Raw genomic sequence first — 27,338 nt, 5'->3', positions numbered from 1 at the left:
TTCCCTTGTGCAACAAATATTGTAAAATATAGTAAAATTGCCACGAAGGTTGTTTTGTTTGAAGTTACACATTACCCACTTATTTACTGGGTCAAGGCAACGCCCCAGCTCTCCCCTGGAGTCACCAGAGCACACAAACAAGACCTAATTCAAGTATTTAAGGCACATATTCAGTGTCTGCACTCGTGTTCCACCATGGCCAAAGCTAGCATTTTTGTCCTTCTTGCCTCAACACTTTTCTGCTGTCAGGCTGCTCCGGTGGTAAGTTACTGTGGTCCACAGAGTTCATCTTTCTGAAAAATTCTGTAACTAGATGACAATATTTCCAAGTGCAGTCTTACGCAAACTAAATTGTTTAAATTTTTTCAAGCAAATTGAGACTGTCTCAAGTCAGGTACTTTTTAATCACCTTATTTTATGCAAAATCTCATAATCTGACATACTCATAGCTGATATATATTGTTAAATCTTTTTGAATGAGTCAGAAATGTCATTTCTTGATGACAATACTTTAACAGTATAGTGAAAGAATAATCAACATCGATGATGTAAATAGAAGCATTCAAAATGCTATTAAAATTTGTTTTGTAGGTTTAAGAATAACTAAATGAAATCAAAAATTTTGAGCAATGTTTGTTTTTGCTTTTTATTATCATTGTTATCATTATCATTTATATTCATGTCCAGTGATGGCTATGAAATATAGTCTTCTCCCTGTAGCAAGCTTTTGTTTCTAATAATGTAGATATTCAACAAGACATCAAATAATTTACAGTCGAGAAACATGACAAAAGGGTATGAAATGTTAATGTTACCCTTGTGTTTATCTGTGAAAAACTGACACTGAGCTCACTGAATTCACACGAGATCAGAAAATGCTTTGGGAATACAATTAGGTTCTTTACTGCTCTTTAGGATCGTCATGCTGTTTCAGACGTACATTGTCCTCTAAACGTAAAGATCCTGGACGCATTGAGAGGCGCACCTGCTGGAAACGTGGCACTTACGGTCTTCCGCCAAGGTGCTGATAAAACATGGGAAAAAGTTGCCAGTGGGTAAGATGACATCCAAAAATAAGAACATATTTTAGGACATCAGGTGAGGTTGTGATACCACACTGCAATAAGGACATCTAAATAATTCTACAGCTAGCATTATGCTATACCGTTGTGGATAATTTACTGAAAAGATTATTTCACATCATTTATTTTACACATAGAATATAGAGCAGAGAAAATACTCTTTCTGAATTGTTTGGTTACTGAAGGTTGAAAGTAACCTTCACTAAAAGTCTGTTGAAATAAACGATGAAAAAAATGGTACTGTAACTGTAATAGGTGAAATGGTTGATTCTTGTGGGGAATCTGATTTATTGTAACAGATTTTAGTCTTCCATCACTTGAGCTCGTTCTCTCAATAACTTCAATATCGCCTCTGTACAGGAATACAAATATAGCTGGAGAGGTTCATGAACTTCTCTCCGACCAGGATTTCAAACCTGGTGTGTATCGTGTCGAGTTTGATACCAAAACCTACTGGAAAGCAGAAGGTCGCACATCATTCCATGAAGTCGCTGAAGTGAGTAGTCTTTCACTCTAATAAGAATTTAACAGTAGTGCTCATTTACAAGGTTTTTACAATTGTTCTCTCGGATTAGCTAGGAGACTCCGGAGACTAATTACTCAGTCTCCTGGAACGGGGGAAAAAAATTCCCAGAGATTTTTTTTTTTTTTTTTTGGGTTAAGTTGAAAGTACTGAAATTGATCTCACATGCACTTTCACTAGTTACTTATATTTCAAATAAATAAATAAATAAATATCCAGGAATTTTGGTCAACCCTGAGACTGGGCTCTATTAACACTCCTCATTTGAGAGGCTTTTTTTTTTTTTTTTTTTTTAAACTTTGCCCATCAGTCTTTAAAATAGCACCTGATTCAGAAAATGATTGCTTAACAGGAAATAAAGCCAGAAACCTATTTTTCAGAATTTTAGTTGTGCCCAATTGAAAAAAAACAACAAAATAGGTTTCCCTTAAGTAGTATGAGTATGTAGTAAGGCCCATAGTGATAAGAGTGCCTGAATTTACGAGTGTGTAAACTGGACTCTGACATTCAGTAAATAACAAGTTGGACTTCAACCAAGTGCTTCATTTTTGCCAAACATAGCACACAGACAGATCTGTCCATAAACCCTCAGTAAGAGTATTCAAGGAAGGTCTGTTTCTCATAAAGGCTCTCAATGTTTTAGAATATAGTTCAAAGTATATAAGCGCTATATGAAGTTTTACATGAATATGATTATATAAAGTGTGACTGTATGATTGCAGGTGGTGTTTGAGGCTCATGCAGAAGGACATCATCATTACACTCTGGCCCTGTTACTAAGCCCCTTCTCCTACACCACAACAGCTGTAGTGGGGAAAGAACATGAATAAATACACACAGCATGCCAAATACCCACACCACCCACATTTCCCATACCCGTAAACAGGTCACCACGATGAACACATTCAAGAAAGAGATTACTCTCTGAGTTTTCAACTATAAACTCTTTTAATGGTCATTACAGAGTGTATCGCAGTGAGCAAACCGGTAACAGTAAAGAGACCGGAAAAACGGGGGAAAAAAGGAACATCAGGATTGTACACATCAGTCAAAGCAGTCAATATCGCTCATCCCCTTTCCAAAAAGAGTGCTGCAGAAAACAACATGGACCCTGAAAAACAGTACGAGACACAGAGGAAAGGGTCCCCTGGCTTTCTGCTCCAATTCATTCGTTTTTAATGTTTTAGAAGACTACACATTTAAATCCAGATTTAAATTAAATACTTCTGAAAAATAAATGTGCACTCGATATTATTTTCATTTTAGAAAGACCAAAACAGCCACCTCACTGCAACTGTCAATCATGAATGCAAATGTGTAAAGAAAAGAACTCAAGGCACAAATATGAATACTGCAAAAAAACGTAACACTCTATGACAATCTGTAAATGAGAATACATGTTTCAAAATCTATATTTTTCAATCATTTCAAAGACACAGGGACAAGGAATGGGGTGCAATTTATTTTTAAATAAAAACTTTTTGAGATGAAACTGTTTAAAACCTAGGCCACCTCATGATGGTAACTAACTAAAAACGGGTCACAGGTTCAAAAATTTTGGACACAACACACTCCGAGCATAAGCCAAATTAGGAATACAGGGCTAAGACAGAAGGCTTAAAAACCTCCCGAGGTGGGAAACCTCATCTTTTTTAATACAATAACAATGCCATAAGTCATTTGTGATGAATTTCATAAAAGTTGCTAGTAGCTTAATAACAAGATTTCACACTTTGCACATTGCAAGCACCTTGGTAAAGATACTTTTTTTTTTTAAATACAGTTTGTAACTTTCATTTTTGGTTCTATAGACGAAAGTTCACTACATTTATGCATGAAAGGACTGAAGATGAACAGATAATAATCATTCAGACCAAGTCTAAGTGATGCACACATTGTGTTACAATGTGAGAATGCAAGATCTCCTGTATTTAAATGAAATACTGTTGCCCACTGTCTGACCAGCATCCACCACAGAACACTGTCTGCTAGTCAGCCAGTCACTTATAATATGTTGTCATAACAACGCATTTTCCTTGATGTTCATTTCTTCCACAACACATTGAATGAAAAACTCAGTTCTCCAACTAAACAGCTAAAGGGGTGTGAGTTTATTAATTAAAATGAATGTGTTCAATTTGATGCATGTCAAATTTAGGTGCAGTGTTTAATGTTTAGTTAGTTATGTAATGTTTTTCTTGGACCAAACTAATCCTTTTTTAACAAGCTACTATCACTCTCAGACAGAAACTCCTAAGGTACCAAATCAACCTCAATTTTAAGACCTCAACACTGGTGAAAATAGAAAGCTTTACAAGCAATGCGAGTGAAGGATTGGATTAAAAAAGACAAAGAAAGGGAAGGAAAAGTTTTCACACAAGGGCACAGTGGGACTTTGGCACCTCTAATCTTCTTCACTGTAGTATTAACCTTCACTTCTGAAACCCTATTTCATAAATATGCTTTCAGATTCCTTCCCCCATTGGTCAAAAGTGTATTCATATAACCTCGAACCATAGCAACTAGGCATGATCAAACATAGACTTCAGTCTGCAAGTTTAAGAAGAGAAGAAATCTGTAAACAAGAAACTTGGGTCTACAGAGTACAAGCATGCTTCAGCACACAAATATCTTCAGAGAGCATTGGCTCAGCCTGGTCTTAGAGAACAACACACAAAGGCCTTTGCTTGAACACAAAACAAGGACACACAAGACACATCCTGAAAACGCAACAGCTCAGAGCGGAGGAACCACAGAACAAGTCTCAGTGCACTACATGACCCTGTGCAAGCTGGGAAATAGAAGGAATTATCCTGAGCATCAGTGAGCTTCAGGATTAGAGAACACAGAATTAGGGCTATGAACATGTCAGTGTTACAGGGGAAAGAAAAGCTAGTGCCACAAACAGCACTGCTGATATGCTCTGACTTCAGTGGAAGGGGATACTTGCTTCTCCAAGTATACACACACACACTCCCAGACACACACACACTCCCAGACACACACACACTCCCAGACACACACACACACACTCCCAGACACACACACACACACTCCCAGACACACACACACATACCCAGACACACACACACATACCCAGACACACACACACATACCCAGACACACACACTCACTCCCAGACACACACACTCACACTCTCCCAGACACACACACACACACACTCTCCCAGACACACACACACACTCTCCCAGACACACACACACACACTCTCCCAGACACACACACACACACTCTCCCAGACACACACACACACACTCTCCCAGACACACACACACACTCCCAGACACACACACACACACACACACACTCCCAGACACACACACACACACACACACACACACACACACACACACACACACTCCCAGACACACACACACACACTCCCAGACACACACAACCAGACACACAGGGAGTATAAGAATATCAATACCAGATTTCTATTTAGGACAGATATAAATTAACAAAATGGATCACTAACCCAAAAAAAAAAAAAAAAAAAAAAAAAAATTACCACATAAAAATAAACCAAATTATGATACATCATCTTCAACATGAGGCTGTATATACAAAGGCAATCAACATGTACAAAGAAAAGCACAACCAATCAACAGCTCAAAACTTTAACAGCATAAAGTCTTCATTGCCCAAACTCTATTCTGATGCCATTCAAGAGTAACACTGACATCACTCTCTCATCCAGGCCCAACTTATTTTATGACTAGAGTGCAACATCACAAGGTACTTCATATGCACAGCTGGAGGATCTCTCTCACGCGCTCTCTCGCTCGCTCTCTCTCTCACTCACACACACACACACACACGCACAATTATAGTATTTTAGCATTTAGCAGCTGTGTACCCGACTGCTCAGCAATTCTTCGAGTGAATGACCAGCAATAAAATTTTTTCCTCCCCTCTTTTATATAAGAAAAGAAGATATCTTTTCTTCATTTTCATTGTTACAGTGCACAAAAAAAAAAAAAAAAAACATTAAATGATATACAAAAAAAGAAAGCCTGGCAAAAACATAAGGCATGCAGCTGATATTGGTGTTTTGTTTAATAGACCACTCATCCCAATTTCATTTGTCTTTAGTCCTTAAGTTGAAGCGTCCATTTGTATAAGGAAAGACAGAGTAGAGGGTTAATGAAAAGACAGTTAGCTGCCAAAGTAAGAGTATGTGCACTGGAATGATGTATGACATTACAGGATCAAGTGAGCAGTCGTGATCCTTCGTGCACTCACAGCCCACAAAAGAAAACGTGACGCTCACATTACACACACCACTGGAGTGCTCAAAAGTACATCTCAAGAAACTAAAAAAAAAAAAAAATAATAATAAATAAGGAAGGCCAAAAAAAAGACCATTTACAGTACATACATAAATCATCATATGCATTAAAATACTACAATATGATACAAAACGTGCCATAAAATAGCTATTGGCATTTACGTTGCTGTTGAGTTGTAAAACTGAGCAGTCTACATTGTTGGCATGGATGAGAACCGACACTCAGAGTGATAACAGCCTATGAAAATCAGTTAAGGCTTCGCAGTAAACATTTGAATAGTTGACACTGACACACCCCAATTTCTCCTTCCTCCTTTTTTTTCGTAGCATGATGTGATTTGAGTAGCTAAAGCCGCATAAACAGAGACATGCATTGGGACGCACACGCTCACAAAAACATAGGTATGACTTCACACACGCACAATCATTTGAGTATTCGGGCCTTTAACCTTTTGTCTCTTGGGTTTAAGGTTACTTGGTGGCCGTATGCGATGTTCAGACCACACTCTTCTCCACGATGCTGGGTCGGTCGTCTTCAGGTACTGATGGCCAGGTGGAGAGGATGGAGAGACAGGTGTCAGTACTCCGCTATGGGGGCAAGCTCAGGGCTCAGGTTAACAGTGATGTTCTTATACAGACTACTTAAAGAGATTTCCGGAGAATACTGGAGATTATTTAGGCCATCCAAATATTGCCTTTCTTTAGAATACCTCAGCAACTTGTACCTGAGAGAGAAAGAGTGAAAGTATGAGAGACAGAGAGAGAGAGAGAGAGAGAGAGAGATAAAAAAAATATTACTCCTAACCTATAAAGCATTAAACGGTCTCGCTCCGCAGTATTTAAGCGATATGTTAGTACCTTACGTTCCGCCGCGCCTACTTCGCTCTAAGGATGCAGGCTGTCTATCAGTACCACGCGTTGCCAAAACCACGGCAGGGGGCAGAGCTTTCTCTTACCAAGCCCCAAAATTATGGAATAGCCTCCCAGTTAATGTACGTGAAGCAGACATGGTCTCAGTGTTTAAGTTGAGGTTGAAGACTTATTTATTTAACCTAGCATTTAGCGACTAGTGTTTTAGACAAAGGAGTAGATCTGGGGGACTTGTGGATGTTGAGTGTTATGGTGATCTGGTGTGTTTGGATGCTGTCTTTCTCACTCTCGTTAGTTACTCAAGTTTGTGACGGCAGAGTGACTGTATGCCTTACATATCAGGGATCTCTCACGTCTGTGTTTCCCCCTGGTTCTCCTTTTAGTTATGCTGTTAGAGCTAGTCCTGCCAGAGTCCCCTGCACTCCTCATTAAGTTTTATCTCCACACGGTGACTGTGAGTGTACCTAACCACTTTCCTTCTCTTTCTGCCGAGCTACACTCCTGAGCTGCTGGTAATCCAGACCCCCCCCCCCTTCACTCTGGACCTGTCCCCCGGCAATGCTTCATACTGCCACGAAGACGCTTCAGCTGTTTTCCATGGACTACACCAACACACATTGTACACACACACACGCGCGCACTACAGTGTAAACCCATATGAGGATGGGTTCTCTGTTGAGTCTGGTTCCTCTCAAGGTTTCTTCCTATCACCATCTCAGGGAGTTTTTCCTTGCCACCGTCGCCCTGCTTGCTCATCAGAGACGTCACACACACACACTTCACTTTACTTTTGTTTGTGTAAAGCTGCTTTGAGACAATGACCTTTGTAAAAAAGCGCTATACAAATAAAAATGAATTGAATTGAATTGAATATGCAAATCAACAACACATTCTCAACAAATCACAGGATAACAAGTGGAATGTAAAGAGTATTGCACTACTGCAAATGAGGTGCGTCAGCAATGGGTCACTGCACTGGAGGTTACGAGCACTTAAACGTGGGAAGATTGTAGTGACACATTGTTAGTTTAACCTCTACTCAATGCAAGCAAATGTAAAACAAATACATATTTGTTGAACTCATCACCCACTTCTTTTCCTGCTTCCCATTGGCCACAACCATACATAGTTCCAAATCTCACCAGTTTATACACTGGAAACACAATTTAAGTTTTATTTTGTTCATGCAACATATTAAACATCTTAAGAGCGGCCACTAATGAGAAAGACAGACAGGCAAAGAGCAAACTGACCTTCCCAGGAACTGCACTTCTCCTCGGTGGTGATGGGGAATTGACTTGTATTTACCAATATCTCCTTCAGGTCTGGTCACATTCAAGCCAGCGAAGTGCACCCTGGGACATCACAGAGGGATGGACGTTGAAAAGGTGCAAACTGTTTGAGAACAGTAACACTGTTTAATTACACATGCACACATCTACCCACCTGTTCCAGAGGTCATCATCCTCCCCTCCCCAGCCCCAGAATGCATTGGGAAAACCATTGATCTTGCGGAACTGCTCTGCTGTAAGCCCACTCACTCCTCCAAAGAACTCACTGTAGGGCAAACTGAACACACACATACATGACAATCATTTGTATATTCACAAATACTCAAATATTCAAAAATCTGGGCATAACAATTTGGAGAATACATTTTATTTTCCTGAACAATATTGTGACTGCAATTGAGGCAATTCTTTTCTTGATGCCCCAACCTTGTATCTACATACTCTCTCACTACACTAATACTGGGTAGGCCCTCCCTTTACTCTCAAAACAGCCTCAATTCTTCCTGGCATGGATTACACAAGATGTTCAAAACATTCCTTTGAGATTCTAGTCCATGTTGACATGATTGCATAACATAATTCCTGCAGATTCTTCAGGTGCACTTTCATGCTGTGAATCTCCCGTTCTACCACATCCCAAAGGTGTTCTACTGGATTCAGATCCGGTGACTGGGAAGGCTACTAAAGAACACTGAACTCATTGTCATGTTCCTGAAACCAGTTTGAGATGAATTTTGCTTTGTGACATGGTGCATTATCATGCTGGAAGTAGCCTTTAGGAGAAGGGTAAATTGTGGCCATGAGGGGATGCACATGGTCAGCAACAATACTCAAATAGTCTGTGGCATTCAAGCGATGATCGATTGGTATTAACGGGCGAAAGTGTTTCAAGAAAACATTCCCCACACCATTACACCACCTCCACCAGCCTGGACTGTTGACACAAGGCAGTTTGGGTCCATGGATTCATGCTGTTGGTGCCAAATTCTGACCCTACCATCTGTGTGCCTCAGCAGAAATCAAGATTCATCAGACCAGGCTACATTTTTCCAGTCTTCAACTGTGAGTCTGTGACATTTCTGTGCAAAAATAAATTTAAAAAACTAATTGTCGATTATACAACAGTTAGTTCTGGTCCACTAATTTGATTGGAGTAGCGACGCTCCAAAAATGCTGCTATTTAATATAGCACTGGGACATTTCACTGCTTGTCCGTGTTCGTTACATAAAACTCCAATTCTAGTTTGTTACACTGAAACCGCTGCTAAATTTACTACAAGCTGTCAGTCAGTCTGTGCACTGGCATGGCAACACGCAATCCAGCTGTGGCTTCTTTGTGAATGATTTTTGTTGTCGGGCCAAAAATAAACAAAATATTTGGCTGGTTTATAGAACTGTTGTATAATAACAATATCACATGCAATCGTGCGGAATATCAGCATAGTTGTGACTACCTGCAGCCGAATCACACCTGTGCTGATATTCACAGAAGAAAGAGACGAAACGTATAAACCATAAAAGTTCATTCAATTCATGAAACACAAATGAAATCTGTTGTATGTACACATCTCTGAAACTCACAGGTACATGTACTTGTCGAGCTTTGTGGCGAAGTGACGAGGCATCTGCCCGCAGCCGTAATAATTCCGGTCATTTTCAGGGATATGATCGACATCGTGAAAAACCACACAGTCCCAGGCCAGGTCTTTCATTGCCTCCTTGAAACCCACGTTAAAAAGCATGGCTCGGTTAAAAGGCTGCGTACCTGCCTGGAAGAAAAAGACCAACAAACCACTGAAGGAGAAACAGGGGATGGTGCACACTTGAACACCAATTTACTGTAAAATTAAAATAAAATCTAGATATCAGATGGATTTGAGCATGAATGCAACAAACTTAAGAGATAAACAAGAAAAGCATCCATGTTGTATTATAGAACAAAACAAATAAAACTACTGTAAAGGGGCATTTCTATCTCCATGCTGTAGGGTATCTTGCAGAAAGTGTCAACAGAATGTATAAATAATTCAAAAATAATAATCACGGAAATATCCAGAGACATATCAGTCATATTCCAACATTGTGGATCATTATATTTTAACTGAAATTGACACCTTCTGAGAGCAACTCCTGCAGTCCAGTGATAATTTTTTTTCATATCGCTCTTGGTAAAAGGCAGGTTAGCTATTTTCCTTGTTCGTTTTCTGATCCATTAAAGTGTCTAATGCTCTTTAACGCTAGTTTCTTGTCAGAAGCTGGCTAGCCAGCAGCACTCCTTATGTCCTGACATACAGGAGGGGGTTAAATGTGAAAGAAAGCTACATTTGAAATCCATGGTAGACTGATATAACCAGAACAAAACCTAGAACAATCCCTGGGTCATTACCTCACGAATCTGGGTGACTTAAATCCATAATATTATACTAAATTAGGTTTAAGTAAATGACTTTTTAATTTACTACAGTACATGTCAGTATAAAAACCGAGATTTTTTTTCAATTAGAAAACAAGGAAAATAAATACCCAAGGCTTACCAAGACATTATAGTACTTACCTCTTTCAGCTGAAATGTGATGTCTACAAAATTTAGAATATGTAGTGTTTCTGTAGAGTATGTAGTTTACTTTTCCCGAAAGAATGTGTTTATATAGAGATAGCCTATATTATATTCCCTCAGTGAACATGATGCACTGTTCGATCACAACACATCCAGCAGGCAGACCTGCTGTCCAATCAGAACTCATCATAAAGAAAGTCCACCCATAACTCGCCTGCTGAAGCACAAACTCTTTCAATAACTGTTTTCATAAATCTTTAAATGTGTCCGTCAAGAAATTCTCCAATAAATCATTACATAAATATTAAATAGATCGTGTATTTATTAGCTGATTTATTGATTACTCATGTATTTATTAAAGGATTTTAATACATGTCTCTGTTAACAAACTTCAAAATGGTGGCATTGTTTCAAATGATGTCTTTGACGATCATCTATATGTATAAAAAAAAAATTATAATAAAATTCCGATGGACTCGGTCTGTTTGACGGTTTTTGTGCAAGATTTCCAGCTAGCCATTTCCGGTTATTTCATCCAACTAGTTCGTATTCATCACAGCATCTATCGACACTGTCATTTAATGTCTCATAGTTAGTGTTAATAGTTATAGTTTCATGGAAAACTGGTACTGTTAGGGGCTACTGCAGTTAGGGGCTGCCTTAATAACTGGCACAAATGAAAGGTTTTCTTAGAGCAGCTGTGGTTTGACCATAAATTGCACACCAGAGCTGAATATGGATGCGAGACACCATAAGATCTCCAGCTGCCTCCCCAAAGAAGAAGCCCTTTGGTTTTGGCTGTAAGCTTTGAATCTACAGAAAACACAAAAGTGACTGTCCGTTTGCTCACTTGGGCAGAAGGCCTACAGAAGAGTACCGTATCCAGAGAAGTGTTTGGGCGCTGATGCTCCAGTGAAAACTTTGCATGTCAGCAAAGTTAAATGTTACTGAGATTAGCTAGTTGTTTGATAGCCAAGTTCCCTAAACAGTACCTGATGCAGACAAGGGAAAAGTTACTTCTGAAGACATTTGTTCTCTGATATGACCATGAGACGCAAAAAATTGTGTATCTGAATCTATTTATATTTTTTTACTTGCATTAATGTCTAAAAATACTTCGTATTTTTTTAAATGTATTTAGGTATCCAAACATAAAGTACTGTGAGTTATTGCAGTTAATGGACAGTTTCTATTAAGGAAACCTGAATGACTGCAGACATGACCTGTTCATATCTTCTCTACACAGAATAATAATAATAATAATAATAATAATAAAACAAATAACTCACAATACTTTTGTTATTTTACTACATTTACAAACAAGTATTTACAAAGCAAACTGGAAATCTTGCACAAAAAGAGGAAATATGTGCTATTACTTACTTCCGCTAAATAAGGTAGAGCGCCTAAAACAACTGAGAGGAAATGCCCAAATACACCAGCTGAGGGCAGCACAACCAAAGGAGCATTATTTATTAACACACATCTACCACAGAAACTTATATACTTTTAGTGTGTTTACACACAACAAGCTTTTAGTTAATGGGCTGTAGGCCCTAGAAGTTATTAGGTTCCTTCCCCAGAGTATTTTTCCGCAGACCAGGAAGTATTGCGCTGGAGGTTTTTGTGCTCAATGTTGATTACTCAGCTGCAAGCTTGACTAACCCTCCCTGACCCACATTTAGCTTTGGCAATTTGCATTTTTGTGATGCTTTTGTTTTTACTAAAACTTTGTGGGAGTGTTTTTGTACATAGTTCTATTGTTACGCCCTTGCAGCAACATGACAGACGCTGAGCTTGTGTGTGTGCAGAGCTGTTTTTTTTTTTTTTTAAAGGCATATTAATTACGACATTATACAAATAAACAAATGAATTATAAAGAACAATTTCAATCTCAGCCTCCGTGTCTACATACCTGCTCAATTACATAAAATGCAAACTGTAAGCGCTGCCGTTGGAGCATGGGAGCAAGGTGCTGAAACAGAATGGGAAGATGTTCGTGACGATTCCTAAAGGGGATCAGAATAGCCACCTGAGATACAGACAGAGAGAGACAGACAGTTAGTACTGTACTATTATTAGCAAGTTTACCATCATCTGATCATGTAATCTGTATAACCAACTCAGTGTAGAGAATAAATGTAAATATAAAGAAGCAGGAACACCAGTAAGGTATCAAGGTAATCCATGCTGTATATGTTTTTTTTAATTATTATGATACAACTACATTCATAAGAACTGTATGTATATGTATTTATCACACCTGCATATGCTATATGCAACGAACGTTGATATAACGTCGATATATTCCACACAATTTAAAATGCTCTGCTCGTGCAAGGCCGTGCACATTTGCATAAAGAAATCACCATAAATGGTAAACACCTTTCCCTTAAAAAGCCCAGTAGTGTGCTTATTGCAGACAACACGGAACTTGTTTAAAGGTGTGAAAAAATTAACTTCACTATCAAGAGAAATCACTATCAGGAAATGAAGCTCTGGCACTTTTACCACTAGTTTGTCTAAGAAACAAATAATAAATAATATAAGTCAGCCATCTCCAATATCAGCAGTTCTGCACTTTGAAACAATCATGTGTTCCACATGGCTACTTGGTGACGACGTTCAATAAGCTCCATAATTGTCTGCCACTAATTACCTGTACATTAACCGAGTGTTAGTCTTTTTCTGTTCGCATATATGAGTTCATTTGAAAAACATACATACAATATGAAAATCCCTAATGTGCCAGTAGAAGGGACTTAAGTGTGCACAGGGATACTGACAGCTCCAAAAGTGGAGTGAGTTGATGGGAGAGATCAACTATAAGTACACTGGACAAAAAAATGACTGATGAGCCGCTCGTCACTCTCAGCAAAGAAGTTCCTGCAATCCTTAAACACGTTCCCTGTACAAAGCTGCATGTGCCATACCTTGTGCCATGGTCTGCATCGTCCCAATCAATCTTTACTTGAAGAAAAATCATAAAACTTGTTGCAAGCACCATAGTCAACAATTATTATGCTGAGATGATGGTCAATAAGCGGGATAGGAACTAATCAATTTACCTGCAATTACAGTTTTCTATCACGAGGGATTTCTGCATGTGGAAGTACACGAGTAGTTCTAAATAAACACACACCCTCACATACTATGCTTAGAAATGGGCATGCGCGTGGCTTTGAGAAATGTAATTCTATTTTAAACAAGTTTTCACACAGAAAACTGTTATAAAACTGCACATCAGACATGAGATATTTTCCAAGAAACAAGTTGTTCTTAATTATAAAAACAAGAATTTCTTTAAAGTGATGGCTTAATGTGAAGCAATGTTCATCACAGCACTTCTCTTAGTTCTTTAGTTCTCTACCGTCAGTTGCTAACTTCCACTTTGCTAAGGCCAGACAATTCAGGTTTTGCCAGTATTTAAATCAGTAATGTTACATTATATATTATGATGGTTACAGCGTATGTAAGTAGCCAGGTTGTGCAAGAAGTTTGTTTTTCTAAACCCAGCCTGGACATTTAAACTGTTTATAAGCCAGCATCTTCAAATCACACGGCAGCACATTGCATAGAACCACTCATTAACTTCGAGACATGTCTATTAACTTGTGCATTTGTCATCATACCATGAGTTAGTAATTTAAACGCAACAAACACTGTTTGTGGACATCTTACCACCTTGACTTTGTCTTTTAACCACACATTATTAAACACCTGTTGAGTTAGGAAACCACATCATGAAACACATCAGCTGTCAGAACTTAGACTCTTGAGTAATTGCAGTGTCACTGATAATCATCAGTGAATAATCCGGTTTGGAAAAGACACAATCATCAAAACACACAGAAGGTTTTTTTTTTTTTTTTTTTTAAACAATACTTTAAATTAATTTTCAGTTTTAGTAAATTGTTAGAGAATGAATGTGGTGAGTTCAAGGATGAATGTGGTGAGTTCAAGGATGAATGTGGTGAGTTAAAGGATTATGCACCTTAACTGAGACACACCAAGAAATAAGTAAAATGGAAAGAGTACCACTCCAAATAATTGAATATTTATTGTTTTTTTATTTGTCATTTTAAAACTTTGAAATTGGAAATCATGTCAGTTTAATTTTTGACCATATAAAATGACATAAAACACTACTAATGCTTATGTTCATCTTTAGCACCCTCAAAATCAGTATCAGTTGTGCACTAATTCGCAGTAAAATATCATTTCCTTTTTTATTCCCAATGCAGATATATGAACACATTTCTGATCTAGGACCACACATCACTGTGATAAGGTCCTATTTTTAATAGGATCCTAAACCGAGGTGTCCAAAGTCCGGCCCCAAGGCCAAACGAGGCCTGCACACAGATGTTAATTGGCCCATGGCTTCTCTGTATGATAGATGGCCCGCTGGCCAACACGTTGCAATTCTTGCTCTCACCTGATGGTGGCAGCAGACTGTGTTAACACAGTTAGCTAAACTGTAAAATCCTTTTTTCCCCTCTGACTACACATGTGAATTAATTTACTGAATGATATTTAGTTAGGCTACAGACAAAAAGCACCAAGTTAACAGTGAGAACTGGCGATTAAAAATTACAGTTTAATATATGATTTTTAGTTTGTTCAATTACTTTTGATTCCTTAAATAAGGGGACCATGTGCATACGGTGATGTAATTTCTACACCAGTCACTTGATTTGGATGTAAATACTCTTAAATTAAAGCTGAAAGTATTTTGAATAATTCATAAATAATATTTGGTGACCGGCCCTTGAATATTTACACGTGGTCTAATCTGGCCCCCTTTAAAAAAAAAAACGTTTGGACACTCCTGTCCTAAACATTGCACTTGAGCCAATGATCAGATTTCTGTTTATTTCACTGAACAAGTTATGTTAATTTCTGATTAGCATAACAATACTAAATGCAAGTAAGTAGAATAGTAAAGTTGCTTCTTTTTCTTTTGTTTTATTTCTTCTTCACTGTTATCATGCTTGATGCATGAGTGTCACAGACACGACGCGTTATTAGCAATTACTGAAGAAAACTTGATAAAACAGTAAATGTGTTGTTTTTTTCCCCACTTGAATGTAAGGTTTTTCCCCCTCAGTCATAAAACTGTGCTGCCACATAGACAACGTGATGGTACCTTCCAGCGTGGTTTGCAGTCCTTGGGCTTCCAGTGTCCCCCAAACTGAATGCCCAGCTGTCTAAGCTGCAGTTCCACCTCCTCTATAGGAACCTCGGTCATATTTACTTCCATAGGACCCTCTGCAGAGGCACAACACATCACACATCAGTTTCACCCCTATTACAACTAATCACAACCAACCATCAGCAGTTTCTGTGCAGCTATATAAGAAAATCCAAGATGAATTATGAAGCTTACTGAATATTGACATTCTACAAAGTATAATTAAAGAACTTAAAGGATTTAGGTTGTGAGAATTACAAACTTGATTAGCAAAACTCAATCATCACAAACACATATGACTTTTAGACTGTATAGACTGTATAACTCCAGTATGGAGTATCTTCCCAAAGGATTTGCCACTGCAAACATTTTCAAGAACTGAAAGCTATACTCCCTGTCCAAATGAGTGAGGAACTGAAAGGCCTTTACAAATAAGCAGCCTGATCTCTCTCACACGTAAAAACTCACTCATAGAAGGTAATCGTTCAGGGCAGGGCAAGTTCTGGGCATAGGTGAAATTCTCAGGGAGGTATGTAGTTGGTTGAGCAAAATATTCGCTGGAGTTGTTCCCATCAGGATAATCTGCAAACACAGTCACGCACAAGGAGATAACTTTACTAAACATACTACCTTGTAAATGAGTTAACTTAATGCCAGAATTGAATTAAGAATAGAATTAAGCTTAATGCCAGAATGGTTCATGTATGAGTGTGGATGATCTGGGTGCGTGCATTTTCTCTCACCTGTGCCATTCAGAGTGCTGTTCTTATTGGTGTATGATCTGATTATCTGGCCAATCGTCCGCACGTTATCACGTAACATTATACCCTGAGCCTGCACCATGAAGAAGTATGTGTTGGCTGAGGGGTTGGGGGGGGGGGGGGGGGGGAAGAAGGACAAAATCAATATAATCAAATTTTCCTTAAGACTGATGACATTAGACACAGTACTGTTAAATAACTTCAAGTAAGTTAAACAACTTTCTGCTGGCAAGGAAATAAACCTGTGTAGACCTAATTGCCTCCACATAGTGGGTTCCTTAGGAAGGGATTGTTTCTGGAAACCAGCAATAACCTGATCAAGCCATCAGTGCTACTTCATTTTCTCTTAACAAAATCAAAAGGGCACTGTCCAGAGTTCACATTATTAACAATTTTTTCTCTCATTAGTGTAGAGAGGGCAAGGGTACAGTTTATCGGTCTAATACAAAAGGCATAGAAAATGTTCTAAGAAGACTATTCTGCTCATTCTTAGCTTAGTGACCAGGTGAACAAGTGTATTCCCCTAGTGCAAGTATGAATATTCATACTGAGAATTGGCTGTGGGCACTGAGCTAGTCTACATGTGTAAAATTCAAGTGATTGTGTAATGGAAAAACAAGGCTAGCTTTAGGATCACTGTGTTCTCCACTGAGCTAAGCTGAATGCGCTGACCAATGCAGAGCACTAGCACATACAGTATAAACCACTAATAATCAGTCTATGAGCAAGTTATTGCCTAACTGACGAATAGGTTACAACAGTACAAGTTATAGCAACAAAATGGCTTCCAAGTTGGTCACATATTCCCATTATGTGTTAAAATGAATTCTAATAAGAATAAAACACTGGTATTTGGGATACACCCTATTTGTGACCTGCTTAATTCTTCAGTTTTCTTCTCACAAAAAAAAAAAAAATAAAAAAAGAAAGAAAGAAAGAAAGAAAAAACATTAAAAACCTATGTTTCTGCAGTGCCTCACTTTCCAGACTTTCATTCAGAGGTGAGCTACCATTTACAGATTAATCTGTAACTGACACCATTTAGAGAAGCAAAGCCAGACAGCTGAGAGAGAGCCATGGCTGTTGTAGCCCATCCACCTCAAAGTTCCTTTCTGCTCACCACTATTGTATGGAGTGGTTATCTGAGTTACTGTAGACTGCAGTCAGCTCAAACCAGTCTGGCCATTCTCCGTTGACTTCTCTCGTCAACAACGCATTTCCGCCTGCAGAACTGCACCATTATGAGTAAACTCTAGAGACTGTTGTGTGTGAAAACCCCAGGAGATCATCAGTTATAGAAGCAGCTGTCGTTGGTGCCAGCCCGCCTGGCACCAACAATCACGCCACGGTTAAAATCACTGAGATCACATTTTTCCCCCATTCTGATGGTTGATGTGAATATTACTTGAAGCTGCTGGCCTGTATCTGCATAATTTTATGCACTGCACTGCACTGCTGCCATATGACTGGCTGACTCGGTAATTGCATGAATGAGTAGGTGTACCGGAGTTCCTAGTAAGTGCGTCATAAGTGTCATTTCCACAGCTTTCAAGACAGATAGACTTCCAAGTTTTTTGGCCACTTGAGCTGCAGATAAGTACACTACATGGCCAAAAGTACTGTATGTGGACACCTGACCACCACACCCATACTGCTGCCATGATAAGCTCCACTCTTCTGGAAGTAGATTTTGGGGCGTGGCTGTGGAGATTTGTGATCATTCAGCCACAAGAGCATTAGTGAGGTCAGGCACTGATGTTGGGTGAGGAGGCCTGGTGCACTGTCAGTGTTCCAGCTCATCCCAAAGGTTTTCAGTGGGGCTGAGCTCTGGACTCGGGCAACTCAAGGGGCATTGTCCTGAAAGAACAGATTTGGGCCTCTTTCCAGTGAAGAGAAATCTTAATGCTACAGGATACAAAGACATTCTAGACAATTGTGTGCTTCCAACTTTGTGGTTACAGTTTGGGTAAGGAAAATGTGTGTGTCTGTGTGTGTGTGTGTGTGTGTGTGTGTGTGTGTGTGTGTGTGAGAGAGTGATGGTCATGTGACTGCATACATTTGGCCATATAGTGTATGACTGATTTTCACAGTTTTGTTAAAGAACCAAAAGCTCTTTAATAAGGTTTAAAGATGACTTGAGAGCTCTACTAGTACAGCTATAATGCTGCATTCTGTAGGTGATAACCGTACTTGAACCAAAGCCCCTCATACAAAGATGAGGGGGAGGAGGGAAGAGGGAGAAAAAAGAAAAAAAAAAAAAAAAAAAAAACGTGCTTTATCCTTCCCACCTTTCTACTTCCCTTGACTAAACATTAACCCAACATGGAAACTAACCAGGTCACTGAGCTTCCATGTACTTAGCAAGCACATCTATCTCACTATCAAACAGTTCAAACCTCACAGACCACTTCCACAGAAAATTCCCTGGAATCCCACTACTGGCAGGGAGTCAAGACATCCATTTATGCAGGCTACACTACAATCACGTATATTTCATCTTAGTTATGCCAAAAGGCCATGGGAAACACTAGTGTAAGGTTTTGACTGATCAAAACAAAGCTACTTGATTAAAAACATTCTTCTTCTACAGTAAGGCATTCTAATTTTTTAATTTTGCATGAACATGAAGTGAAACCTAACAGCAGCGGACTGCAAGCTAATGCCATACCTCTCAAAGCACTGCGATACTTATCTGCATTATCTAGTATGTTCTAATATGTTCTAATATGTATCTATATGCACTGACAGCTGTAAGTGCAGACAAGTGGGGTAGTGCGGTATTTTATGACTTGCAATATGACTTGCTGTTTCCTGCCACCACCAACACCAGCAACAACAATAGTATCGGGTAGCTGGTTAAAAAAAAAAAAAAAATGATGTCATTGTATTTCATTAATATTAAGGCTCTGTGAAGTTGGCACCCCATATAAATAAATTGTCACCAAAACTATACCATTAGTTTGTGCTGATTTGTGCCGCAAAAAAGAACGTTTGTGCTGGTTTGGTGTTCAAGATATTAAACATTCTTTTTTTAGCTGTGTGACCTCACTCTCCACCCCATGTCGTCCAAATCGTATCAGATTGGCTCGTTCGTTTGTGCTCGAATTGTGCCGGTTTGTGCCGTAGAAAGAAACAACATAACTTGTTCCCATCTTTAGACATTAGCTATGTTTAGACTTCACGCAGCGCTGCGCAGACCGATCCTTAATATTTCCTTCTACTGGAAAGGAACACTGTCTGTTTAATGAATTCTGAGCACGTTTTTCTTATAGGTTAATTTAAAGCCATGTCATCTGCCATGTCATTAGCATTACAAAAGTATTGTAAAGTCCTCTTCTGAGACCAAGCCGTTTTCTAATGCAAAAAGCAAATTTTCAAGTGCTCTTAGATTTCATAATTAGAAAATATTGTCAAACACACCACTTCACCAAGTTAAGTGATTTTCTGCAGCCAGCCCTATATCCACTGACGTCTAAGTTTCCTACTCAAATTACAGGACACTCATTTTACCATTTTACTCATTTATATAAACCCAAAATTAAAATGGACACAACATAACCTGGATTCTAAGCTATTCACATTATTATTGTCTTTAACACGGATTTTAAAAGTTAAGATACAACACAAAGTGAACTAACAAATGTACCTGGTGCTAAGCACTTCAATATTATTCCCATGCAGCGCACAAACCCATGGAACCTTGCTTTGGTGTCGAGTGCTGTAATATACACATGCACCTATTGACGCAGTGGTCACTTTATTAGGAACACCTGTACCCCTGCTCATTCATGCAATTATCCAATCAGCTAATCATGTGGCAGCAGTGCAATGCATAAACTGCTGCAGATACAGGTCAAGAGCTTCAGTTAATGTTCACATCAAACATGCGAATGGGGGGAAAAATGTGATCTCAGTGACTTTAACCATGGCATGGGTGTTGGTGCGAGCCATGCTGGTATGAGTATTTCAGAAACTGTTGATCGCCTGGGATTTTCACAGACAGCAGTCTCTAGAGTTTATACAGAATGGTGCGAAAAACAAAAAACATGCAGCGAGCAGCAGTTCTGAGGAAACACCTTGCTGAGGATTGTGGTCAGAGGAGAATGGCCAGACTGGTTCAAACTGACAGGAGGGCAGTAACTCAAATAAGCACTCTTTACAACCACGGTGAGCAGAAAAGCATCTCAGAATGCACAACACTGGCAATCTTGAAGCAGATACAGCAGCCTACACTGGGTTCCACTCCTGGCAGCCAAGAACAGGAATCTGAGGCTACAGTGGCACGCAGGCTCACTGAAACTGGACAGTTAAAGATTGGAAAATTATCACCTGGTCTTTTTCTGTTCAGTTTGTGTTCAGTTTCAGTGAGCCTGTGCCCACTGAAGCCATCTGAAGCTCTTGACTCTATCTGCATGATTTTATGCATTGAACTACTGCCACATGACTGGTTGATTGGACAGACTTTTTCAGAAAAATAGCATTCAATCCACTCCAGCAGGGTTTTTTTTTTTTTTCCCCCCCTGTTGCCATACCACCACAAACATGATGATCATGATTGGATAGGGTGGTGGGGTCACCCACAGAAAGGCTCTTTATTGTTATTTATTTGCCAATAGAATCTATACGGATTTTAGGGTTGTTTTCATTTTCACAGCTCAAACAGTCGAGACTCAGTAGGGTTGGTTCCATTACTTCCTGGAAGTTGATCTTGAAATGCAAATTGACATACTCGCTGAAAGGAAGTTCAAAGCTCACTGAAATGTTATAACTGACAGCACTTTTCAACCCAGTGCGCAGAAAGCAGTTTCGTGCATACTAAGCTTATTTTGTCAAGTTAATCCATTTTATTTGATCGTATACATCAGTAATGTGCGTTTATAAAAAACCGTCCAGTACAGACAACATGCACAATATAGTGAGAAAATGCCTAAATGAAGCTACAGGCTGCACTAATTTAAAAAGTCTCATTTCTTTCATTTGTTTGTTTGGTGCTGAACTTGTGTTGATGTTAAATGCGTTTGAAGAAGTTTGACTTGATATACAAAGCTGAAGCATACTTTCAGGATCTACGTTCCACACTCAGGAAAACAAAATAAACCTACAGAAAACTATGCAAGAAAAAGAATAAAAAACAGCCTTGTCAAACAGAATTTTATAAGCCCTGCTGTTTCTGATTTATATCCATAAAGCTCACACCACTAACCAGCTTCAAAATCGACATTTACGAGGCCTGATGTTTCTTTACTCGTGTTGGGTAGACGAGTGTGTTTGTGTCAAAAAGATCGGCACAATGATGCATTTTTAAATACATATCATGCCATTTGTACTGTATCACTCGCATTTGCTTTACTGCCATCTTAACTCATTTGTCTCTTCCACTAGAACACTCAATGATATATTGCTATTTGCACTTCTGGTTACGTCCCAACTACATTTCATTGGCTTTGGACTTGTACTTTGCACAATGACAATAAAATAATAAATAAAAAGACAATAGACAATAAAAAAGACAATAAAAAGCTGAATCTAATCTAATCTAAAATAAATCCTGCTTCCTGGACGAGCTGATGTCACGGTCCTTGACTGGCATCTTGCGCAAACCTCCAACCTTTTTTTTTTTTTTTTTGGTGCAAGAAATGCTGGTATTGCAACATTACTTTCATTTAAGGCCAGAAATTCTCAAAATAAGATACAAGATCCTGTTTTTGCTACAAGTTGCATGATATCTGCCGGAGTTGGGTCAAGGACGTGACATGCATTTTTTGATGATGGGCTAAATGATTTATACCATTATAAAAGCTATGAAACATCCATCAGTGTCTGAAATTAGCTTTTGGAAAAACTTTTGCCATTGAATGACACATTTCCAAAAACTAATTTTCGTAAATCAACTGTTTAACCTAAACATCAGACTCTTGGAAGTGTCGCACACTTACTTACACTGAAAACTTGCAGGTCTGAAACTTTCGGCGCTGCAGCTCGCCACTTTAGGTCAAGTACACAGGAAACCCCAAATGTGGTTAACAAAGTGAGATAAATGACCATGTCATGACAGCGCAAATCATCATCAACTACTTAGCAAACGGGAATCAAATTAAGAGGGGCTGAAAAAAATTACAGTGCCTGCTGAAAACGTTGAGAAGTCCAGGTCTAAAACGCAAACTGGTAACTCTAGAGTTTCAGACACACTCGTGAAATTTGAACACAAGTGTATTATCAAGGGAAAGAAAATCCTCTCACATACTCCAAATTTTACTCAGGCAACAGGCATTAAATCTGATCTACAACTTATATCTCTGTTGTCAGGTATTACGATTTGACGGAAACAGGCCTGTGTGTACCACGTTCCATGGAAACAATAAAACTAAAGTTGTGTACCCGAGCAACCGTAGTTTAAGTTCAACCCCAAAACAGGGACACTGCTGCTAATCACATGCACTAATGCCTGAGCATAACAACACTGCTACAGAAACACTGACAACAAACATTATTTCTTGCCTAGCACAGATGAACTGAATCAGTGGTAATGAATTCATTACCATATGAACACGATATGGCCAAAAGTATGTGGACACCTGACCATCACACCCATATGTGGTTTTCCACCAAACTGTTGCCACAAAGTCAGACGTACAAAAGTGTATAGGATGCCTTTGTATGCTGTAGCTTTACAGTTTTCCTTCACTGGAACTAAGAGGCCCAAAACTGTTCCAGCATGACGATGCCCCTGTGCACAAAGCGAGCTCCATGAAGACATGGTGTTTTAAGGTTGAAGTGGAAGAACTCGAGTGTCCTGCACAGAGCCCTAACCTCAACCCCACTGAGGTCTGACTGCAACCCAGATATCCTCCTCACCCAACATCAGCGCCTGATCTCTCTAAAGCTCATGTAGCTGAATGATCACAAATCCCCACAGCCACGCTCCAAAATCTAGTGGAAAGCCTTCCCAGAAGAGTGGAGCTTATTATTAAAGCAAAGAAGAGACTAAACCTGGAATGGGATGTTCAACAAGCACATGGGTGTGATGGTCAGGGGTCCACACACTTTTGGCCTTATTGTAATTGGTATTGTGATTTACTGGGTAGCTAAATATTGATATATTCTGAAAACCTCTATGCTCCCTTAGTGGTGTGGGTGTGGCATTCTCAGCCACCCTGAGATACTGTGAACGGTTTCCTTTGTTTTGTGTTAGCATTAACACCATCATCATTGTGTGAAATATAAAGTATTTTGGTTGGGTTGTTTAACTTGTTCGTATTTATTAGTGAGTTGTAGAAACTAGCATGTGTTGTGTGTCACACATTACGCTGTGTTCTGCCAGCTCAGCTACCGTTATCATGTATAAGCAAGTTCCCATCTTTCAGTAAAGTGCATTCTTTCCAGTACGAGTGGCTCTGGTCACTACATTCTCTTGATTTTTCTCTAACAAAGAAAACGCACATTACTGTTAAAGTTGTAGTGTTAAATTAACCGGATTAGTGTCGAATCTCAACACTTTTAAAGTGTTTAACAGCCTGAGGAGTGGTTCCAAGTGTCATTTTGTGTTGGCTGATTTTCATTTGTACGTTTATAGATACAAACTTGTCAAGATCACTTTCTCAGAGGAGGCCAATCAAACTGAATCATTCAAAACATGGGTTTATGATTCAGGTGGAGTCATCAGTAAATCTGCTGCTGGTCAGCCCTGCAGAGGCCGAGTGGCCTTAGTGACATGAGGAAGTAAAAAAAACAATGGCTTAGTTCATCAGACATCAATAACATGGCTGTCTGCCATCTCTACCAGGAAGCACTGGAACAACTGGAACTAAAAGAGCCGTCATTAAGGTTTACATAAGTGCAGAAAGGCCTTTGGATCGTTTGCATGTGCTGAACTGCTTCTTTGTTTTAAATGGCACTAATCTGGTGAGTGGTTTGATCGGTTGCATAGATCATACCAACGTGTGTGCACGGCTGTGTCCTTGGGAATCATGAACTCCAACTATTATTATCCAAATGTAGTTATAAGCCATGTTCAGGTGAATTAAACTGAAATTGTGTCCTGGGGTAATGTCCTATGTTACAGGTGTGATTTTATTTCCATCCAGATCGGACACACTGGTGTTCTTCTCCGTCCTCCTCTGAGAAAATTACAGGCCAGAATTACCTTCTGTTTTTCACCAAACTCAGCGTTCGGCTGATAATTTTAGTCCAGTCCAGATACAGATTTTCTGTGCAGACGTGTGATTATTGTTGCTGGAACCTTGGTTCGCCTCAAACTGAAACAGGATCCAGCATCACTTCTCTACTCCACTGCCCTTTTTGACCTCTTGGATGCCATGTTGCAAATGTAGCGTGATCATATGACCACATTACGCAAGCATTCAGGTTCAGAGAAACTACAACCTGACAGAAACTCACTCTTCTTGTGGTCATGCTATTGCTCTCTGGATACAAGGTTGTTGTTTTTTTTTAATCACTGGGGAGATGTGTGAAAAATTGAAACTATTATTGATAAACTAAGCGGCTCTGAATAGGGCTACAGTTTGCAAAGGTGCATGGAATGAGTTACAGCTGCATTTCTGCAAGTGTTCAAAACTTGGACCAGTGAGCCACGAAAGAACTGCACCAACGTAACCTTTAATCCCACCAGGTTCGCTGGTTTCCTCCCACCTTTCAAAGAAAAGCAAGTAGGTGAATTGGGTATGCTAAAATGCCCCTAGGTGTGAGAGTGTGTGTGTGTGTGTGTGTGTGTGTGTGTGTGTGTGGTGCCCTGCCCGGCCTGGCATCCCATCCAGGGGGTATTCCCGGGATAGGCCCCGGATCCACCACAACCCTGACCAGGATGAAGCAGTTACTGAAGATGAATGAACGAATGAATGAATGAATGAATGAATGAATGAAATCAAACATGTGAGGTCTTTTGGAGAAGTGTAGTTCATATCTGTGCACTTCAATTCAACTCATGGTTTAAAAAAAAAAAAAAAAAAAACTCTCTGAGGCTCAAAACACTGAACTGAGCTCAACTGTGTGCTTTTCTGATTCCCATCCATGTTCACCCTCTTTCTCTCTCTCTCCTCACAATACTGTGTACCTGGACCAAGAAAAGAGCACTAGACTTTGAGCAAGACATCTGAACTGAAATTACACTTGTTTCATATCAGTGTTTCAGCTCCAACGTTCCCAGCGTCGACCGGTTGCTAAGCATCCACCTACCTAGCTAAACAGCTTAGCATAACTAGCCAAGTAGCTAATTAGCATTAGTAATGGTTTAACAGTGTAGAAAGGCAGCATTTAACTCGCGCTAGCTAGCTTCCAAAGCTGATTAATCATGCAAAACATTCACAGAATAAATTATTTAACGCAGCAGTCTCAGCTATATAGAAAACTGAAAATGTATAATAATTATAAAACATTTTAGCTATACATATATGTATTGCCTATAAAAATATGGACGTTACAGAACACAGTACCTAGCTAGCTAGCGGAATTAATAATATTCGATTAGCTAGCTATTGAGCTATGTAGCTAGCTAGCTAACCAAACTGTAACTAAGGCTAGCCTGCTAATTGGTATAGAACTTAGCCTAAATTACACCCTGAGTAGCTAGTTATGTTGTTGTTTAGTTTTAAAAGAAAACACTCACCTATTCCAGGGGCCACATAAATGAAGTAGAGACAGGTCGTAGACATGGAGAAGAAAAAAATGAAGGCCAAGAAGGAGCGGTTGGAAAGCCGCAACAGCCGCCTCGAATTCAGCATTTTTCCCCTTGCTCTGAGAAGCGGCTACTAGCTATCCGTCACGTCCATAAAATATGTAAAGCTCCTTTCCTTCACTAAACCGAAATGGTTTTTTTTTTTTTTCTTCCCCAGAGAAATTAAGGCTGTAGTAAAGTCCGCATCGCTGTGGCCTGTGTGTAGTTTCGGGCCGGTAGAAAAGGGATGCAGCGATAATGCTAAGCTAAAGCGCCAACTGAAACCAAGAAAATTCCAGACTGACCCCAAAAAAAGGAAGAAAAAAATTTCACAGTTAGCAAAAGCAGATGTTAAATCAGTCCACAGATAATCCGCAAACACTGTACATGGCTCATGGTGGGGTTAGGGAGCAGAAAACGAGCGAATAATGTGAAATCAAATCCGCACCTGCCTATGCACCATGTTTTCATATGAAGTGGGTGAGGAGGAGGAAATGAGCCGAGAACTTCTACTCCTCCTCTTTCTCCTCCTCCTCCTCTGCTTTCTCAAACACAACACCGAAAATACGGTCTACAAATATGTTCCCGACACTAAAACTGACTAAAATAACAGGTTTAAAAAGAGTTCAAGTAAAGAATGAAACGAGAAGGCGGTATATCCGGAAGGTGTGACCGCTAGCTCCACTGCACCCTGGGGGGGAATCCGCACACTCTACTACCACACTCACATGTAGCGTGTTTTTCTGTCTAAAAAACTGTCTAATGCGATAAACTATTCACCACAACTGTTAAAGGTGTAATAGTCAGTATGTTTCATTTCTTACTAGTACAAATAATGTGGAAAATTATGTGGAAATGATTAGAAAATGTAGTTTAAGCCGTTGTCTCAGAACAAGTGTACTACACAGTTATAAAAAAGACAGTTTGGAAAGCTGCCTTCCGGACCGGAATGTTTGTTTATGTTTGGATTGGCCTCTTGTCAGTCATTTTATAGACACGCCCACAACATGCATCTGATTTGATTTGTATAGCACTTTTAACTATGGACATTGTTACAAAGCAGGTTTACAGAAATAC

The 27,338-nt window shown here is 39.3% G+C and overlaps 2 protein-coding genes across 2 annotated transcripts; one reads left to right on the top strand and one right to left on the bottom strand.

Annotated features, from left to right (window-relative positions):
* Nucleotides 1-105: 105 nt before the first annotated feature.
* ttr (transthyretin (prealbumin, amyloidosis type I)) lies at nucleotides 106-2,843 on the top strand. Its single transcript, XM_026944336.3, has 4 exons — nucleotides 106-261; nucleotides 916-1,055; nucleotides 1,443-1,578; nucleotides 2,328-2,843. The coding sequence occupies exons 1-4, from the start codon at nucleotides 196-198 to the stop codon at nucleotides 2,433-2,435; spliced, it is 450 nt and encodes a 149-aa protein (XP_026800137.3). The 5' UTR covers nucleotides 106-195; the 3' UTR covers nucleotides 2,436-2,843.
* On the bottom strand, nucleotides 2,535-26,972 carry b4galt6 (UDP-Gal:betaGlcNAc beta 1,4- galactosyltransferase, polypeptide 6). The gene is made up of 9 exons (XM_026944686.3): nucleotides 26,214-26,972; nucleotides 16,574-16,690; nucleotides 16,299-16,412; nucleotides 15,786-15,907; nucleotides 12,552-12,668; nucleotides 9,661-9,848; nucleotides 8,234-8,356; nucleotides 8,041-8,142; nucleotides 2,535-6,642 (listed from the first exon to the last, which is right to left on the bottom strand). The coding sequence occupies exons 1-9, from the start codon at nucleotides 26,326-26,328 to the stop codon at nucleotides 6,495-6,497; spliced, it is 1,146 nt and encodes a 381-aa protein (XP_026800487.3). The 5' UTR covers nucleotides 26,329-26,972; the 3' UTR covers nucleotides 2,535-6,494.
* Nucleotides 26,973-27,338: the final 366 nt, after the last annotated feature.

This window comes from Pangasianodon hypophthalmus, chromosome 19 (genome assembly GCF_027358585.1).
Source record: "Pangasianodon hypophthalmus isolate fPanHyp1 chromosome 19, fPanHyp1.pri, whole genome shotgun sequence".
NCBI lineage: Eukaryota > Metazoa > Chordata > Actinopteri > Siluriformes > Pangasiidae > Pangasianodon > Pangasianodon hypophthalmus.
Note: the sequence above shows the minus strand (reverse complement) of the source record. Positions and strands in the feature narration are given on the sequence as shown.